Below are 20,596 nucleotides of genomic sequence, written 5' to 3' on the forward strand. Positions count from 1 at the left end.
ATTAGTTTAGGATATTGAATCATGTAACATATAGAGATATACTCCACTACATTCAACAAGTAATATGGTGCCATATGGTGTCATAATACGGGTACCTCTCACAAGTGGAGTACCTATGTCTCCATAGTTGGAAATCTAACTTATGTCCTAACATGAAAACCCTATCTACTGTATGTAAAGTGATTTTTTTGGGAAAAACAATTAATATAAATATATAAAAACACACACAACAAATGAACGGTGCAACTAATACTGGTGAGAAATGGACTGTAATTGGGTTCCAATGTTGCCATGTACATTTCTAGTGCACAAATAACAGCACTAAGTTATATAAGAAAACAAAACTAATATAGATTTGTAGGATATTTCAGCAGAGAATAAATGTGAACATGTATCTATAAAACGGTTATTGTACAAGGTTGTGGAAAAAAAAGCAGATAATACCCTGATATAAAAAAAACTCATTGTTCCAAAAACTCACAAAATATAGAAAAAACATCTAGAAACGTAAACTCAAAATGTAAACTAATACAAAGTGATTATATATTCAGCCTGTTTATGGTTTTGCATTTTAATCACCCAAAACAGAATTCTTTGGTAATAAAGCCATCCACGGAGCGGATTGTGTGGAATGACGTAATGTGAAGTGCAACAATTAGGATACGTTCCCATGATCACCTGTTATTCGCGTTCCGACATACACAACATATTTTCGTTGCGTGCAAAATGCAACTTTTACAGTACAAGCAAAGTGAATGGGATTAATAGAAATCTCATATCTGCTATCCTTCATTTTTTTAAGGCCCCATTACACTCAACGACATCGCTAACGAGATGTCGTTGGGGTCACGGAATTTGTGACGCACATCCGGCCTCGTTAGCGACGTCGTTGCGTGTGACACCTACGAGCGACCGCTAACAATCAGAAATACTTACCTAATCGCTGATTGTTGACACGTCGTTCATTTTCAAAATGTCGTTGCTGTTGCAGGACGCAGGTTGTTCGTCGTTCCTGAGGCAGCACACATTGCTACGTGTGACACCCCAGGAACGACGAACAACACTGTACCTGCGTCCTCCGGCAACGAAGTGGGCGTGACTTTCATGCGGGTGCTCTCCACCCCTCCGCTTCTATTGGATGCCTGCTGTGTGACTGTGACGCCGCACGAACCACCCCCTTAGAAAAGAGGCTGTTTGCCGCCCACAGCGACGTCGCTAGGAAGGTAAGTATGTGTAACTGGTACTAGCGATATTGTGTGCCACAGGCAGCGATTTGCCCGTGACGCACAAACGACGGGGGCGGGTGCTTTCACGAGCGACATTGCTAGCGATGTCGCTGCGTGTAAAGCGCCCTTTACGCTGCGTAAACTGACTTGCGGGGCATTTTTCCAATCCGCAGCATGGCAATTTCTCTTGCTGTTTTTTATTAGGATTTTCCCCATAGACTTGCATTAGGTGCAGAAAATCCACATGCATTTTTGGTGTCTTTATGCAGTGGAAACTGCATGTAATCCGCACCTATCATGTCAATACCAGGAAGTTTCAAAAACAAATCTGCCTTATTTAGAGGACGATGCTTCAGTGTAAAAAAAAAAAAGCATGGAAAAAGAAACCGAAGCATCAAAAACGCAATGGAAAAAAAAAGCAAGTAAACCAAGGTGCAAGATGGTGCAAAAACTCTGCAGTGTCAAAAACTCAACAAGCCATGATCGTGGGACATAGCCATACTCACCAATCTCACATTCCTAGCCAGTTTAATGCCGACATTCTCGTTACATAGTATAAAGCTTGTATTTTGCACTGATCCAATCCATCTAGTTCTTTGGTTTAATTACCGTACCTTGCATTCAACTATATATATATATATATATATATATATATATATATATACACAGGGTGGTCCAAAACTAGGGGGACAGTATGTGTAGTAGGGTATCAAACATGGTATAAAGTGAAACTGACTCAGTTGCCCTTAGCAACCAATCAGATTCCACTTTTCATTCTTCACAGACTCTTTGGAAAGTGAAAGGTGGAATCTGATTGGTTGCTAAGGGCAACTGAGTCAGTTTCACTTTACACCATGTTTGATAGCCCTATTACACATACTGTCCACCTACTTTTGTACCACCCTGTATAAAGTGTAAATATATATTTGTATATACACACACACACACATATATATATATATATATATATGTTCAGTTTCCGAAATTCTGGGCAATAGTTTGGTTAGTTATTACCAATATGTGTGAGTGGAAACTATCACCAGTCTATAGCTGTGCTTCAGGCGTCTTTCATACATTCCATGTTTTCGGTACGTGTGACATCCGTTTTCACATATACCAGAGACAAGGACACACGTAGACCCATTAAAATCAATGGGCTTGAACACATGTCCGTGTGGAGCACACACATGTCCATGTGCTCCTCAGCGACATGTCCGTTTTTTTCCGGCAGCACTGATGTCACATGGCCCGCAAAGTGATGTGATCAGTGTGACACGTACAGGAGAAAACACATGTCTTTGAAATAAAATGATTTTCTATACTCACCTGTCTCCAGCGATGCTGTCTTCAGCGCTGTTGTCACTTGCTTCCGGGCCCGCTCATTATGCTCATGATTATTCACTGCACGGTGGACCCGGAAGCAGCAGCAACGCTGTAGGCAGCAACGTCAGGGACAGGTGAGTATAGAAGTACATGTTGTCCGTGTGCTATGCTGATGTCACACGGCTAGCACACTGACAGCACATTCTGAACACACACATGGACACACGCATCTACACGACGGACCGTGCAAAAGGTGTGTGTTTTGCACGGACATGTGAAAGAGGCCTCAGGTGGGCACCTAACTGGGGAGACCCCAAATACATTGGTAAAGTGCAGCTGGAGAGGCAGTTTTAAGAGAAGTGATAATAATCTGCAAATATCTTTCTCTATCTGCACTGATTTCTTTTTTTGAGACATAACATCCATTAGAACATAACTAAACTTTCAGAAAACCTGTGTGTCAGAGTAACTGTTTTGCATGGTGTGTGTCCGGCTCCTGAGACCTACACTAAATGCTAAAACCAGAAGTGCCCGGCTGTGCCCTGTACTCCTTTTGGCTCTAATCTGTTTATAGATCCACACAGAATGGTGTACGGATCCATAGAAAGTAGAATAGTCTTTACACTAATAAGCTCATGTCTTTGAAGTAAGCCAAGCAAAGTTGATCAGACTTGAGCTGGCTCAGCGCTTAGTTGAGCTCTTAGGGGTACTTTGCACGCTGCGACATAGCTAGCGATGCCGAGCGCGATAGTACCCACCCCATCGCACATGCAATATCTTGTGATAGCTGCCGTAGCGAACATTATCGCTACGGCAGCTTCAAACGCACTTACCTGCCCTGCGATGTCGCTCTGGCCGGCGACCCGCCTCCTTCCTAAGGGGGCGGGTCGTGCAGCGTCACACGGCAGGCGTCCAATAGAAGCGGAGGGGTGGAGATGAGCGGGACGTAAACATCCCGCCCACCTCCTTCCTTCCTCACTGGCGGTCGAGTCAGGTAAGGAGATGTTCCTCGCTCCTGCGGCTTCACACACAGCGATGTATGCTGCCGCAGGAACGAGGAACAACATCGTATCTCCTATTGGTGCGACATTATGAAAATGTCCGACGCTACACAGATCACCGATTTACGCCGCTTTTGCGATCATTTATCGGCGCATCTAGGCTTTAAACGTTGCGACGTCGTTACCGGCGCCGGATGTGCGTCACTTTCGATTTGCCCCCAACGATATCGCACTAGCGATGTCGCAGCATGCAAAGTACCCCTTAGTGCTCATATTTGTTTGTCTATGACATGTTAGAGGCTTACTTAAACTACAGGAACAGTTTGCTGTAAAATATAGTTTAGAAGAAATTAAAATGACCTGAGAAACCCCCCTATATAGAAAGTATAATAGTCTATACACTAATCTGCTCACATCTGAGGAAAGCCAAGCAAAGTTGATCAGGGTTGAGCTGGCCCAGCGCTTAGTTGAGCTCTTAGTGCTCGTATTTGTTTGTCTAGGGACATGTTAGACGTTTACTAAAACTACAGGAACAGTTAGATGTAATACATAGCTTAGTAAAAATGAAAAATTACCTGAGAAACCCCGCTGTATAATTTCCAAATCTTCAAAATTGTCATAATGACCTTGTGATAAGCACAACTGGAGAAGCGTATAGTGTATAATTGTTTTTAAAGGAGTTTTCCAATTTTTCAAAATTCCTGTCCAACAGTTGCAATTTATTTTAAAGTATCAAACTGTGCTTTAATCACCCTACCTGGATCCATCAGCACTGCAGCCAATAACAGACATCAAGAGCAGCTACAGAGACTCAACGCTGGACCTGAGGAGGGTGGGTAAAGCACAGGGGACACGAGTTTTCCAAAATTGGAAAACCCCTCAAAGGCTGAAGCTACACCGGCAATTCCGCCACAATTCATGACCTAAGATTGCTATATATATCGCAACATAGTTGGGGGTCACATCATGACTCCAAAGTTCAATTAAAAAAAACTTGGAATAATTTGGATTTTTTGTGACCTGCTTGTTGTGGTCACAGTGTCTTGTAAGTCTCAAAGCAATCCCATCAACCTGCATTATGCTGCAGCACAGCAGTGGCACACAGTGACCGTACTCAACGTAACGTGTCATGGCCAAAGTCGCCATGTAGCCCCTGCCTAAAACAATTTATTAGAAACCATCGGCTATGTTTAAAAAAAAAACAAACAACAAAAAACTGTACTAAAATTACGGAAAATACTCAAATTTACCCAGTGAACTTGCTGATGAGCTGATCTGTTTTAGTGCCTTGTGCCGGCTTGACACATTCTTAATAAATATCTATGACATTGTAAGTATTATACCTTGTTTATTGCTATTATATTCAGCATTAGTGGCCATAACTATGAGTCTCAGTAAGAAGACAGGTATCAGCAATTAGTAATTGCGCAAAATTTTGTACCAAATTCATTTCACAGTTCAAAAATAGTGTGTGCAAGACAGAATGGGTCTAAGGAAGAGATAAACCAAAAGCTTTTGCACATAGAATACATTGGGAGATTCGATTAATGAATTTTCTCAAAAATTCCCAAAAAAGTGAAGTATAATTATGGTTAATTAATTCACCAACATATCCCAGTGTGCTGCCAACCAACAAAACACAAATCAGGTGCAAAGCTTGAACTTAACGTCATGCAGAATATTGTTATTGTCACTGTATGTTATGTAGATCAAATAAAAGAGGAAGATCCAGGTTCTTCTGAAGGGTGAAACTACAAAAGGAGGACATGACTGCGTCTAAAGGTTTAATCTATTGGAACTGGACATAGCTGCTTGTAAAGGGTTGGTCTGCAAGAGAAGGAAACAATTGCTTATAAAAGGCTTATTTTAAGGGGTACTTTGCACGTTGCGAAATCGCTAGCATTGGCTAGCAATGCCGAGCGCGATAGTACCCGCCCCCGTCGCACATGCGATATCTTGTGATAGCTGCCGTAGCGAACATTATCGCTACAGCAGCTTCACACGCACTTACCTGCCCTGCGACGTCGCTCTGGCCGGCGACCCGCCTCCTTCCTAAGGGGGCGGGGCGTGCAGCGTCACAGCGACGTCATACGGCAGGCGGCCAATAGAAGCGGAGGGGCGGAGATGAGCGGGACGTAAACATCCCGCCCACCTCCTTCCTTCCGCATAGCCGGTGGAGGCAGGTAAGGAGATGTTCCTCGCTCCTGCGGCTTCACACACAGCGATGTGCAGGAACGAGGAACAACATTGTATCGCCTATTGGTGCGACATTATGAAAATGACCGCGCTACACAGATCACCGATTTTCGGCGCTTTTGCGATCGTCTATCGGCGCATCTAGGCTTTACACGTTGCGACATCGTTACCGGCGCCAGATGTGCGTCACTTTCGATTTGACCCCGACGATATTGCAGTAGCGATGTCGCAACGTGCAAAGTACCCCTAAGTCTTTCCTACAATTTAGATAGCTGATGGACGATCATTTGGTCAGGAGCTATCTTCCTGGACTCTCCCATACACAGTAGAGCTCTGCTGGATGGGCATTCATGTTTTCTATATGAGAGAGCTGCTGCCAGATTCCTCTGGCAGAGGCTTATCTCATGGAGAATGTAAAGATTGGCAGTTTGAAATTGGACATGCCAAATCCTTCTGTCCACTGGCGGACACACACAGAAAAGGGACCCTGTGCAAGAACAATATATGGGACCTTTACCGCCCAAAAGCTCATCAAAATGCATAATTACACCTGCTTTGGAGGTAAAAAAGGACCCCCCAACCTCTTGGGCCTCTGTGAAATTGCATAGGCTCCACCAATGATATGTCTGACCCTACTTCTGTCCCCCAACATTATGTATTGGGATCAGTCACAAGGTCCCTATACATTGTCAGCTAAAACCGTCAATATCGTTGTTAGTCTAATGTGTACGGGGGCCTTTAACCTCCCACTACATATGCACAGAGTGCACAGCACATACACAACAAAACCGTGACAGGTTTTACCTTCAGCTGATTCTTTTAGTCTCCTCTTTTTGCTGCTCCATAATACACAGAAATCTAGCTTACCTTGCCTTGTAAATCAATACATCCAGCAAGAAGAAAAATAACAGCACAGATCTGCCCTGTGTTTAAATTTTGCACACAGTTACAAAGTGGTATCTCCCATCTCAGAGACAGGAAGTACTACTCCATTGTTAAGATAGCGAGACAGCAGAGAGCCTCCCTCTCTCAAAGGGCTCTAGATTTTATTACTAAATTGGAGAGAAGATTATTCACTTTCCCTAATTCATATATATTCACACATACACATACTGTATATATACTTTTCCTAATTCATATATATATATATATATATATTTACTATTTTCTTTTCTCTTTTGAAACATAAATAAAAACAAAAAATTATATATATATATATATATATATATATTATTTTTTGTTTTTATTTATTTGTTTTAAAAGAGAAAAGAAAATGGTTTTAGTTTGGTCTATTTTTAATTTATAAAGTTTCCCAAAAGACATAATTCTCTTTTTATGTTTCACCTGCACTACTCACTGGATAAAATAATGTTCATTCCTTTTTTTAAGATTTGTAAATCTTCCTGTGACTTAGAAGTGACCAGGCCATACTAAACATCTATTTTTTTTAAAACCCAAAATAAACAATTCAGTCTGATTCATCATGCACTTAAAGGGGTTGCCCCGAAATTAAACTTTACCAGTTTCCAATAAAAATTGTAGAATAAAACAGTTTTTCAATTGGATTCATTTAAAAGAAATCCAGCTTACATGCCCAGAGCTCAAAAGAAAGTGCCTTGATTCTTTTTTACCCCTGACCACCATAATAGCTGGAATCACTCCACCACCAATGTGCAAAAGAATCCAGGAAAGGAAGTGACTTAAGGCCGCTTTACACGCTACGACATCATTAAAGCGATTTCGTTGGGGTCACGGAATTTGTGACGCACATCCGGCCGCTTTAGCGATATCGTTGCATGTGACACCTATGAGCGATTTTGCATAGTCGCAAAAACGTGCAAAATCGCTCATTGGTGACATGGGGGTCCATTCTCAATTATCGTTGCTGCTTAGTGTATGATGTCGTTCGTCGTTCCTGCGACAGCACACATCGCTCCGTGTGACACCGCAGGAACGAGGAACCTCATCTTACCTGCAGCCGCCCGCAATGAGGAAGGAAGGAGGTGGGCGGGATGTTACGTCCCGCTCATTTCCACCCCTCCGCTTCTATTGGGCGGCTGCTTAGTGACGACGCTGTGACGCCAAACGAACCGCCCCCTTAGAAAGGAGGCGGTTCGCCGGTCACAGCGACGTCGCTAGGCAGGAAAGTAGTGTGACGGGTCTGGGCGATGTTGTGCACCACAGGCAGCGATTTTCCCGTGTCGCACAACCAATGGGGGCGGGTACCAACGCTAGTGATATCAGTAACGATATTGCAGCGTGTAAAGCGGCCTTATCTGACTGTGTGACCACAAGCACTGGACACATTGTTGAGAGGATAAAATGACAGTAGGGGACGCCATAACAAGTATATAACCCCAATATTATAAAGTTTGGTTAGCTGGTTGGTTTAGGACACTCTTGCTTCTGTCACTTAATTTTTTAAACCTATTATCATCTGAGTTAGTAGAGGGTGGTCCTCATATCTAGGCCATTGTGTATAGTGGTTGCAAAGAGCACTTTTTCCTTAAAATATATTTGAATAGGCACTGTGCAATGCTTAGTTTACCCTGTGGGGGCACTGTAGGAAAATTGAGCACTCAACTCTCAGTTCATCAATCAACTTGCACCAGAATTCTGGAGTAAAACTTAAATGTTACAAAATTGACTCATAGTTGCATAGAAAATGTATCAACTTTTTTCTCATTATTATTTATTACACCAAGTCTGGCCAGTTAAATGCCATAGTGGGAAGGTGGCATAGTGGGCGCAGTGACCAACAAATTCATCAAAAGTGGTGTAAATTACTATAGAAATGTATTCTAGTCCCTGGAATATATCATTTATTTTGGCGTCTCGCAGATGAAAAATGCACTAAAGGCAGTAGGAAGTGGACATCTCAAGACATTTTACCCTTCTTACGCCAGCAGACCCTTCTTCAAGACGTGTACACAATGTCAGTCTTATTGGGGCTTGGTGCCAAGTTTTACCACTGATCACTTTGCAGTGGGGTAGTGAAAGGTCTCTACTTAAAGGGGTTGACCACTACTGGACAACGCCTTTTGGAAGACAAAAAGCCTACTTGCCTCTCAGACTGGCGCCACTCCGAATTCTGTGTCCTTGATATCTTGTGACATAACATTGTTTGTCAGGTGAGAACTGCAGTCGGAACTGATGGAACTGTGAAAACTGCAGCCCATCAACATCCAATGTGTCACGTCTCCACCAGAGTCGGCTCTTGCAACTTCTGATTCGGTCACCAGGTGCCACCATATTACCACCTGGTGATAGGGGAGGAGTCAGTACCAGTGGCTCTGGTGGTTGCAGGCTCTGCCCATCCACTAAGCTGGGTTTTCCTGGGACCTGCAGTACCACTGGCTGACTGTGGTGGCGTGTGTTTTCCAGCTGAAGTTACCACCTTTCAGCCACAGCCAATGGAAAGACACCACACCCTTCTTATTCCTCCTCCTGTCTGCTAGTCGCCGCCAGATATAGAGTCTAGTTTATCCTACTTGTCTCTGGTTCTCACCCTGCTCTGTATATTGATCCCTGCTCTGTATAGTGATCCCTGTGTTTTGACCTCTGCCTGCTCTCTGACTACTCTCCTGCCTGTCATTTTTGTACCTCGCTGCCATCTCTGGTTTTGACCTCAGCCTGATTTCCTGACTACGCTCTTGTCTACCGATTTTGTCCCTTTTCTGGATCTCCTGGTTTGACCCTGCCTGACAACTACTCTTCTCTGAACTACAGCCTTCCACAGGTAGCGATCTCCGCAGCCCTGTAGTAATTCCAAATCCCTGTATAGGGGTTAAAGGGTTTTGGGGTTCTCGGGATCCTGCTTAGTGGGTGGCTAGCTTCTAGCCTGTCCGTGACAGTCATCCTGAGACTGTGGTTCCAGGCAGACGTTACACAATAATAGGCTGCAGGGTTCACATGACATAAATTGAAGGCATTCAAAACGGGTTTACAGTATTGGATAACCACTTTACAGTATTAAATATAGTATTTCCATTTGGTTTTTCAGATATTTATAGACAAGATACATATAAGCTTCTGCCAGTAATAAAATACTGACAGACTTAAAGAGCATCTATCAGTTTTTGTTCACGTTCCCGCTAATCCCCTGAGCATTACATTTTTTATTTCTTTAAAATCCGCCATACTGTTCCAGAGATATGAGGGGTTTTGTTTTGTGCTCATTTTTATGGTCTTTACTAAGAGGGTGTGGCTTTAAGACATGCCCCCAGATTTCCCTGTGAGCTCCACCCCTTTCAGTAAGCACCATAAAAATTAGCACTAAATAAAAAGGCCCATATCTGTGCAACCATATGTTAGATTTAAAAAAAAAAAAAAGAAGGCATACTCAGTGGAGCACCGGGAATAAAATAATAGCAAAAACTGGACAATTGTGACCGGCTGACAAGTCCCCTTTAAACCATTGTGTCAATTACTAAAACTGTCCTAATTGAATGCAATGTCTTCCTATATGATGCACACAGTGCAAAATTTGATCCACACCCATATTATTGATAACTGACCTATTACATAGAGCACCATGATGTCAGGAAAGTAATTAGATGAGAACGCATGCGCACAGGTAATATAGGACAATGTACTAAGTAACTTACCGTTTACCTTCACAATTAAAATGAACAATAAAAAATATATATATATATATATATTCCTGATTTAGACAATAAATTCATACTTAAGCTGACTTAAAAAATAGGAAAGTCTTTCCTGAACTTTGTAGAGTTCACATTAGTGAAGCCCATATGTATAGAAATTGGCGTCGTAGACATAGGAAATAAGAGTTTTTGATTGTTTTTTTCTTTCTTTGGTTCTGGTTAACGGCATAATCAGCCGGGTAGGTAATGGGTAAAGGACGTCACCCAAAAGTATAATGCATCTGTATGCTGTGATGTCCATACATAATCACCCACATGGTCCCATGTGGCCTTTTTTTCTTTCTATTTTTTTACAAAATTTCAAAAAGAGCTTCAAAGTCAAATGTTTCTTCTTTGATCTGTACAGGCATCTATGGCAATGGATGATCTGGTTCACCTGGGTATTGGAGGCAATGGAGGAGCACCTCTCTCTTTTCTGGTAGAGCCACCTAAAATATCAATGTAAAAGAAAGGTAATATATACAGTATATCTAATATATAAAGCTGAGTGTATGTGTGTGTGTGTGTGTGTCCGCTAAAGGAATTCGCACCGTCGCATTTACAATCACGAAATTTTGCACAGACACCCCATGTGACTCAGGGAACGTCATAGACTATGTTTTGACAGGAAAATGTAACCCTGCGCTTTACAGTTACTCTCCAAAACACCTGTCTTCATTAAAGTCAATGGAGATAGGAGCTACAGCTTATTAATAGCAGTTGTGATTGGTTGCTATAGGAACAAAATAAATTGTTAGTATAAGAAGCTTATGTGTAAGGTAATAAGATGTCGATGGGGAGATGGATAGAGAGAAACAGAAAGAGTCAGACAGACATAAGCACAGACAGAGACAGACAGACAGGAAAAGAGACAGAGAGAGAAGAGAGAGACAGTCAAAGAGGCAGGCAGAAGCAGGCAGATAGGGAAAGAGATAGACAGAGGGGGAAAAGAGACAGAGGGGGAAAAGAGACAGAGGGGGAAAAGAGACAGAGGGGGAAAAGAGACAGAGGGGGAAAGAGAGACAGATAGACACAGAGATAGAGAGACAGACAGAGAAACTGATACAGAAACAGACAGAGAGACAGACAGACATGGATAGAGACTGACACACAGACAGACAGGGAAAGACATAGACACACAGACAGAGCCACACACACAGACACACAGAGACAGACAGAAAGAGATAGACAGACAGACACAGACAGACAGACAGACTGGGAGAGAGACAAAGAAACAGTTACTATCCCGGGCAATGCCGGGTACTACAGCTAGTATATAAATATGTGTCACAACAATGATATTCTGAACATATGGAGATGCAGGGAATCTTTTGGTGGCATAATAAGTAAACGGAGATAGGAAATGATATTGTATTTCCATCAGACACCACCATGATTCCTACATAATATAAAGAACAAAGGTGGGTACTCGTGCCATGTGGGGCTCATGGTAAAAAATTAACAAAAAAAGCCAACATTTTCCTAATTTTATAAGAAATTTCTTTTAGCCAGTACATGGCTTATAAAAGACTAATGAATGTATGTCAAATGAAGAAATTCTGGATAAAAAATATTCTCTGGATTCTATTTTAGAAATTGCAATAACATACAGTATGTGTGTACTTATATTTATAAGACAGGGACGCACAACCTTTTCTAATCCAATGGCTACACTCGGAGACCTAAATTCTGCACTCTTGTACCTGCTTTTTTTATTCTATGCACCAATACTGTTCTCCAAAATGACTTGTGTAGGGTCTGAGGCTCGGACCAAACATCATAGTTCAAATGCAATATCTTAAAGGGAACCTGTCAGATCCCCATGCCCTCCAACCCAACAGCATTGATACCTATATGCCCAAATTCCCTCCATAACCAGCTCTGTATAATGCTATTCACTAATATGAATGTTTCAAAAATAACTTATAAAGCGCGCAGTTACTATGCTACGTAATTAGGGCTTGACTAGTCAAGACGTTCATAAGACGTGTATGTGAGCCGTCTTCTGAACTTCCGGTCATGCGCAGTGCGCCTAATAAAGTCAGTAAGCGTCCCGCAATGACTACCGGGGTTCCACCAGGTACATGGGAACCTACGGCAAGTTTCGTAACACACAGGATACATGATACAACAGTGGGCACTGGCGCTAGGGAAAGGGGAGCAGAGTCACCTCCTAAACTCACCTGAGGCTGATCTCTGCACTCCCTAACATCCCTCTACGGGTTCTTTCACCCAGTTGCCGATCACGTGCCTATCCCTGTCTTACCCTGGACTCAGCCCTGTATAGTGCGCAGGGCAGCGGGAACGCTAGTCCCACTCTAGATTAATGACACAGAGAGGATAAGACAGACAGGGGTAAAATAAACAGCAATCATACAAAACACTCCAAACGACAAGCGGTAATACATAATAAGGAATGGATCAGAGTGGCAAAACAAAAAAAAAACTAAGGGAGGGAAAAACTCAATACAGCTTTTACACAGCAAATATTCTCAGAATGGCTTCCTGGTCCTCAGCTCACAGGTTCACTTTGGAGGCAAGCTAAGCAGAAACTATCACCGGCAGTTACTTGGGCTAGGAGACAGGTCATTATAGCAGAGGTAATTAGCAGTAGAGAACAGCTGGCTATAGCTTTCATATAGCACCTAATCAAGCCGGGAAACTGCTAAGGTGCATTGACACTGCTGAGTTGAGCAGCGAGCTTGCACGATTTCCATTGGCGATGACACCGGCTCTTGGAAATCATGTTATCATGCCCACAGGGCCCCTTCGACTAATCACAGGACTATTTAGCATAGGAACAGCGCACTTTATAAATAGTTTTTTTTAAAACATCCATAATAGTGTTATACGGGGCCGGTTAGGCTGTGAATTTGGGCATACAGGTATCAATGCTGCTGGCTCCAGCTCAGAGGGAACCTGACAGGTTTCCTTTAATAAATTGAACAGTTGAAGACTAGCAGACCATTTATTCTATTACTACATTAAAAATCCAATTCTCTCTTCCCATTTTTACAGATATTTTTTTAAAAAGTAGGTAAAAAATAGAATTCAGTGCTCTATAGATATTAGCTATACACAATCACAGGACACCAGCTTCATACTTACTCCGACTTTCGCCTCTCACAAGTCTACTGGGATAGGTTTTACTTGATGGTACATAGGGCTCTGGCGGTGGCAGATCAGAAAATGGATGAAATGTAAACCTTCTCTCCCATTCATCTTGAGAAGAAAAATACATGAAAGATTATATATATTATAATGCTTTCTGTTGATTTTATAAATTAAGGACAAACTAACAGATGGAAATTAGTAGGACAGTAGGCTGATTTCTATTTTATCTGCTCTCAGCGTTCTGCCAATTCCAACATTAAGTTAAACCCAATGACATCAATGGGATCGGACGATCATCTAATGTGTATGGTGATGTCACAACTCTCCCTCATGGCAGATATCAAGGGTAAAATGGGATCCAGAATCTTCAATTTCAATAGGCCTCAAATCTAACCCAAGCACCTGACTGGAGTGATATTCCTAGCATAGCGCATGGAGGCACACGTCACTCTTCAGACACTCCAGATTCATGAAAAACGTGCACTTCTTCATGAATCGTGAGCGGCTGACTACAGCACGCCAACCCATCAAGGCCGGCGTCGAGGTAGGCCCTCAATTTTAAAGTATCCAGTCTTTCAAAATATGTCTGTGTTTTGTCCTCCGATTTGCAAAGCAACAAAATATTGAAAATTAAGATCTCTCTTGTCACATACAATCAAATCTTTGCGATTCTTGTATTAAACAAGTCCTTGACATCTTGTGATATGACCAAGTAGACACATCTATGAAGGTAAATGAATTATTTTGCCATTTTAGTGGCTATCATTATGTAATGCATTCTTAAATTATCACCTCAGCCATCCTTAACCATTATGGAGCCCATAGACATTAGATAAAACGTGAATAACATGGCCAATTTCAGCCATAATGAATCATCATAGGCTGGGTCATTGACCATTTGTTTCAATCGACCAACGGATTGTGGTAATTGCACATAATATTGGTTGGGCGTCTTGTAGTTTTCAACCCATGATCACCATTGGTTGCAAATCCAACATTGGTCGGTGTAGTCTGTGATCTGTCCGGGGCCATCATTGAGAAAACGTTTGTGGTCCCTTTTTCATCTAATGTATATGGGAGTCTTTACTGTCCTCAAAAAACTAACGTAAAATAGTGAGACGTATATTTCTAATGGATGCCATCAATACTTTCTCAGCTTTAAGGTGAACATAGCATCTGATGGATGTATTAATTTTCACTGATATACTAAGAGAAATAAGCAGTTGGTTTTTACCTTCACCAGAATCTTGGAAACCATTTCTCATTGATGAAGGTGGTGGAGGAGGTGGCAGAGGTCCCAGTCCAGGCCTTTCTGGAGGTGGTGGGGGTCTGGCTCCACCTCTAGGGGATTCCATTCCAGGCCGTGAAGGAGGTTGAAGACCCAGTGACCCTCGATGACCAAATCCATTTCTGTTGGAAGGAGGAGGTGGAGGAGGAAATTGTCCTGCTGGGATACCAAGATAGAGTTAGCGGTACTACTTCTATATACTATGCCTGTATATTTGACAGTAATCTGAGGCTTTTTTATTACCGCCAGATGACTGGTTATGGTAAGGGATAATGTGCTAATACTTATGTATTCAATATACTACCTCAAACTAATGAGTGACATACACGACTTGGAACTTTTTCCATCAATTCAAAAAAATTGTATCCTTATATCATGATATTATTACCATAACTATTGTTACTTTTTGTTTTCCAGGGCAAAGGTGTTTTCTGATGCTGACTGACTTTCCATTCAAACAAGCAACATATCTATAAATGAAAACCCTCGCAACGCATAATCGAGATCCTGCACATTTACTCCTTTTTTTCCAAGAGCACAAATACTTAAAAAAAAAAAAAGTATTTCAGCTCAAGTTAATATGGACTTTAAGGGGTACTTTACATGCTGCGACATCGGTACCGATATATCGTCGGGGTCAGGTCGTTGGTGACGCACATCCGGCGCTGGTAGTGACATCGCAGCGTGTAACACTAATGAACGACGATCAACGATCGCAAAATCGTTCCAAAACGGTGATCGTTGACACGTTGTTCATTTCCTTACTATCGCTGCTGCCACCGGTACGATGTTGTTCGTCATTCCTGCGGCATCACACCGCTATGTGTGACACCGCGGGAGCGACGAACATCTCCTTACCTGCGTCCACCGGCAATGCGGAAGGAAAGAGGTGGGCGGGATGTTACGTCCCGCTTATCTCCGCCCCTCCGCTTCTATTTACGGCAGCGTCACACGCACATACCTGGTCAGCGACGTCGCTGTGACCGCTGAACAATCCCCCCCTCAAGGGGGAGGTGCGTTCGGCGTAATAGTGACCGGCCAATAGAAGCGGAGGAGCGGAGATGAGCGGGACGTAAAATCCCGCCTACCTCCTTCCTTCCTCATTGCTGGTGGACGCAGGTAAGGAGATGTTCGTTGCTCCTGTGGTGTCACACATAGCGATGTGTGCTGCCGCAGGAACGACGAACAACATCGTCGGATGTGCGTCACTAACGATGTGACCCTGACGATATATCAGTAGCGATGTCGCAGCGTGTAAAGTACCCCTTAGCGTCTAGCTTTTGGTGTTTTTAATTTGTGCCTTAACTTATCCTATTTTTAAAACTATTTTTATACGTGTTCGCTCTTCTTTTTTTTTTCATTGTGGACAGGGTTTGGGGCTTCAAAATATTTTTTTAAAAAGTTGCTAAACTTTTGGCCTAAGGCCGGCATCACACGGGACGATATATTGTGCGATCGCATGAGCGATCGCACCTGCCCCCGTCGTTTGTGCGTCACGGGCAATTTGTTGCCTGTGACGCACAAAGTCTTTAACCCCCGTCACACGTACTTACCTCCCGAACGACCTCGCTGTGGGGGGCGATCATCCTCTTCCTGAAGGGGGAGGGACGTTCGGCGTCACAGCGACGTCACACAGTGGCCGCCCAATAGAAGCAGAGGGGCAGAGATGAGCAGGACATAACATCCCGCCCACCTCCTTTATTCCGCATTGCCGGCGGGAGCCGCGGGACGCAGGTAAGCTGTGTTCATCGTTCCCGGGGTGTCACACGGAGCAATGTGTGCTACCCCGGTTACGATGAACAACCGGCGCCATTTTAATTTAAACAATTTTTTAAAAATGAGCGATGAGTACACGACTCACAATTAGTGAGCGATGCTGCGTCGCTTGGAGGTGCTACACGAGACGACGTCGTGAACGATGCCGGATGTGCGTCACGAAAACCGTGACTCCGATGATGCATCGCACGATAGCTCGTCTCGTGTAAAGCCCGTATAAGTGTTCTTCTTTCGCCTTCTAGAATGAATTTATGCACGCCTGAAATTTCTGTGCAAACTTCCAACCTTTCAAAGGAACGAGCCAATTTTTGCAGTAAAAAGTGTCAAAAAAAAAGTTAAAGACCAAGATAAAGAACATTTTGTTTTGTCCAAAATTCATTAACCATGTGCGCCATTTTGAAGAATTTAGAGCAAAAAAAAAAAGTAAATGAATAAACAGTTTGTATTGTTCTATAATGGAAAGGAAGATCCAGGCTTATGTTTCTTAAATATACTGTTTACTTCTATCTAGTCTATCAACCTTTTCTATGACAGGACAAGGAATGCTCTTGGACCATTCTGGAGCCGCCAATCGGGTAGAGGGAATATGGAGACATGTCAGCTCACCCGGTTTTACAAGCACTGACTGTTTTCAGTCACCTTTTTTAAACTTAAATGCATGAAGATGAGTATAAAATAAGGTTTGCAAATGGGTTTCATTAAATAGTTTGCACCGTTTGCCTTCTATAGCCTTGCTTTGTCTATTGCTAGCTGCAAAATGAGTTCTCTTAAGATCCGTCAGTTAACTACTTCTGACGGAAGAATTTGTGACTTCTTTATCTGTTTTTTTTTGTTTTTTTCTAAGTTCCTTTGTGATGATTATGATGACACAATTCATTAACTTTAGACTGAACTATGTGCTCATAAAAAAAGATTTAGGCCATGTTCGCACATTACAGATTCGGTGCAGAAATTTTCTGCATGAAATTTGCACCTCGTGGCAGAAAAACACACCAAAAAACACGTGTTTTTGGTGCGTTTTTGTGCCATGCGTTTTTCCTAATGAAATCAATGGGTGAAAGGGCTAAAAAGAATGCAGGAAAAACGCACCAACAATTGACATGCTGTAAATTATTTTCTGCACCAAATCTGCAAGGAAAAAATAAGCAACGTGTGTACAGCACTTCAGAATTCTCATTGACTTTGCTGACATAAAGATAAATATGCAGATTTGGGCCATAATCTGCACCAAATCTGCATAAAAAATGCACTGTGCACACAAGGCCTTACAGATAAGAGTCAACAGCTACAAAGTGAACTACAATAGCTCACTGACTGATTCTCAGTTAAGGCCGGAGTCACAATTGCGAGTGTCTCGCGTGTAACTCGCGCGAGTCTCGCGTTGCATCACCCGGCATGGCCGCACACTCTCCTGACAGGAGCATCTCAGCTGCATAGAGATGCATACAACCGACCCGCTCCTGTCAGGAGAGTATGCAGCCGTGCCGGGTGATGCAATGAGAGACTCGCGCGAGTTACACGCGAGTCACTCGCAAGTGTGACTCCGGCCTTAATGCTTTAAGAAGCCAATAATGTGCATGGAAAGAACGAGCCTGTAAGAGACAAATTGTACAAGATATCTAAAGAAACCCAATTAAAAAAATATTTTTAGACCAAAATACATGTAGTTAAGTAAAAAAAAGTTCCCAAAAGTATCATATCCTATTATTTAGGAACGGACTACCCTAGGCATGTAAATATAAGATATACACGGTAAGTTAGTAGCTGGTCAGTTTATAGATGATCTGCCACTACTCCCAACTTGTCTGCTGTAGTAAATACTTGCATTCACCATGCAATAACAATACTGGACCATCTTTTCTTATATTTCTGTGTTGTGCCATTTCTCTGTTATTCCTACTAGAAATCTATAAATTGATGGCTGGGTGTTACCAGTTGGGGGTATGTCCCTTCATTCTCTGACACTGTACAATCAGTGCTGCCAGTCTCAGACTGACTATGTAGGGACATGCCCACTTTGACAAAGGAAAGATTAACATGTGTTTTATTGATTTATTTCTAGTAGGAATAACAGAGAAAAGACCCTGATGAAGGCCCTGTGTTGAAACGTGCGTCGGGAGCTGACACCATGCTAGTAGGGAGAAATGTCTACAGGTCAGTCCAGGGTTTAGTTCTATTTATTTTGATGCACTGTTCGTTTACTGTCTGTCTGAACTTTTTAGTGGACTCCTTATAGGTCCTAATAGGTTCTTCTTAGGCTTTGTGATCACCTTTTGGCCACTTTATAAACTTGCTTTTGTTTTTGCCTGGTTAATATTTATTTCCTTTTTGATCTGTTCCCTTTCTCCTGTGAATGTGCGCCATCTCCTGTGCGATCAATGTCATTACACCTTATCTTTTTTACATTTTATAAATTGTTCATATTATGAAATAAAAAAATATCTTCTTAATTATCACTTTGTGAGTTGGTTTTTGAGTGAGTTGGTTATCTAGGAATTACAGAGGAATGGTAGAACACAGAGTTCTAATAAAAGATGATCCAGAATTTTTGTTTTATGGGGAATGCATATATGGACTAAATCAGAAATGGTGACTGGTCCTTTAAAACTGTCCATTATTCGGTATACATCTTGAGCATATGAATTTTTAAATGTTTACCTGATCTTCCAGATGGCTCTCTCACTGGAGGTGGTGGCCGATCCATTGACGGTGGAGGCCTTTCCATTGACGGTGGAGGAGGTGGTGGTCCAGACCTTGCAATAGGTGGAACAGGTGGCGGTGCAGCACACAGGGATGACAAGGATGTATTTCTTTGAGGAAGTCTTGGCATATCATCAAAGTTAGAAGGGGTAGGTGGTAAAGGAGGAGGCCCAGGCCTACCTGGAGGAAGAGGTGGCCCCTGGGAAGTTGTATTCGGTCTAGGTGTGTTGGGAACAGGTGGCTTATTGTTTTGAGGAGGTGGAGGTGGAGGAAAATCTCTGGAAAGAGGAGGCCGGTTTCCTGTAGGAGGAGGAGGTGGCCTGTCATCCATTTGTCTACTGGGTGTTTGCGGAAGTGATGGTCTATTCATGGATGGAATTGGTGGAGGAATCGATGGAGATTGTCTGCTGTTTCCTCCAAATCCATGTGCTTTATTAAATGACGCAGATGGAACCATGGGTGGTGTGGTCACTTGCCTATTTGGAGCTGGTACTGGTGGTGCACCTCTATTGTGAAGACTTGAATTTATCGGTCTAGGTGTATTTGGTACCGCAGGAGGAGCATGTTCTGACCTGGAATTAAAATCATTCCTAGGAGGTGGAGGCATTCGGTTTCTTTGAGGTTCAAAAACAGGAGCCCTTATACCCATTGTAGGTGGAGGTCCTCGTGGAGAGGTATTTGATGGAGTAAAAGGTCTAGGAGATGTCATTCGTCCACCAGGTGGAAAGATTGGTGCTCTGTTTCCTGATGGCTCTAAAAGAACAAGGACCAGTAAAAAGAAAAGAATTGAATAAATAAACCAACAGTACATTGCAGCATAACACAAAAACATTATATTAACTGAATAAAAGAATACAAAAAATAATTTATTGATTATTGCTATGAAGATATCTAACCAGAAGATGACATCATGCTTTACCCTAAAAAAAGCATCTACTTGGGCAAAAAAAATTAAAATGCTCATATATACAGTAGGTAGTATACAAATTGAGTAAACACTGGTTTATACTCAATATTTGTAACAAATCTTTTTATAAAAGTATAAAAGAGTAATAATAAGAACTCGTACAATATAGATCATCGAAACCATGACATGTCTTACCACTTTCTCGACTTCCTGAAGGCCGTAGTCTTGGCATCCCTCCTTGGAACAAGCCACCTAATCCTGAAGGTCCTCCGAACCCTCCACCACCACCACCACCTCCACCGCCGCCTCCACCTCCTCCTCCCATACCTCCACCACCGCCGCCTCCGGAAGACGGTTTGGGTTCTATTAAGAAGAAGAATTAAGTAAATATATGACTTTACGTCTAAAAACAATAGTAG

At 42.4% G+C, this 20,596-nt stretch overlaps 1 protein-coding gene across 1 annotated transcript in view; it reads right to left on the reverse strand.

Annotated features, from left to right (window-relative positions):
- Positions 1–2,083: 2,083 nt before the first annotated feature.
- Positions 2,084–20,596, reverse strand: part of WIPF1 (WAS/WASL interacting protein family member 1) — a 113,416-nt gene continuing 94,903 nt past the window's right edge. Inside the window, exons 4-8 of the mRNA XM_075317357.1 lie at positions 20,373–20,540; positions 19,229–20,023; positions 14,741–14,953; positions 13,501–13,614; positions 2,084–10,841 (exon numbers count right to left, since the gene is read on the reverse strand). Of these exons, the coding sequence (XP_075173472.1) occupies positions 10,786–10,841; positions 13,501–13,614; positions 14,741–14,953; positions 19,229–20,023; positions 20,373–20,540 (1,346 nt within the window). The 3' untranslated portion in view covers positions 2,084–10,785. The remainder of the gene's footprint in view (positions 10,842–13,500; positions 13,615–14,740; positions 14,954–19,228; positions 20,024–20,372; positions 20,541–20,596) is intronic.

The sequence above is a fragment of the Anomaloglossus baeobatrachus genome, chromosome 7 (assembly GCF_048569485.1).
Source record: "Anomaloglossus baeobatrachus isolate aAnoBae1 chromosome 7, aAnoBae1.hap1, whole genome shotgun sequence".
Classification (NCBI taxonomy): Eukaryota; Metazoa; Chordata; class Amphibia; order Anura; family Aromobatidae; genus Anomaloglossus; species Anomaloglossus baeobatrachus.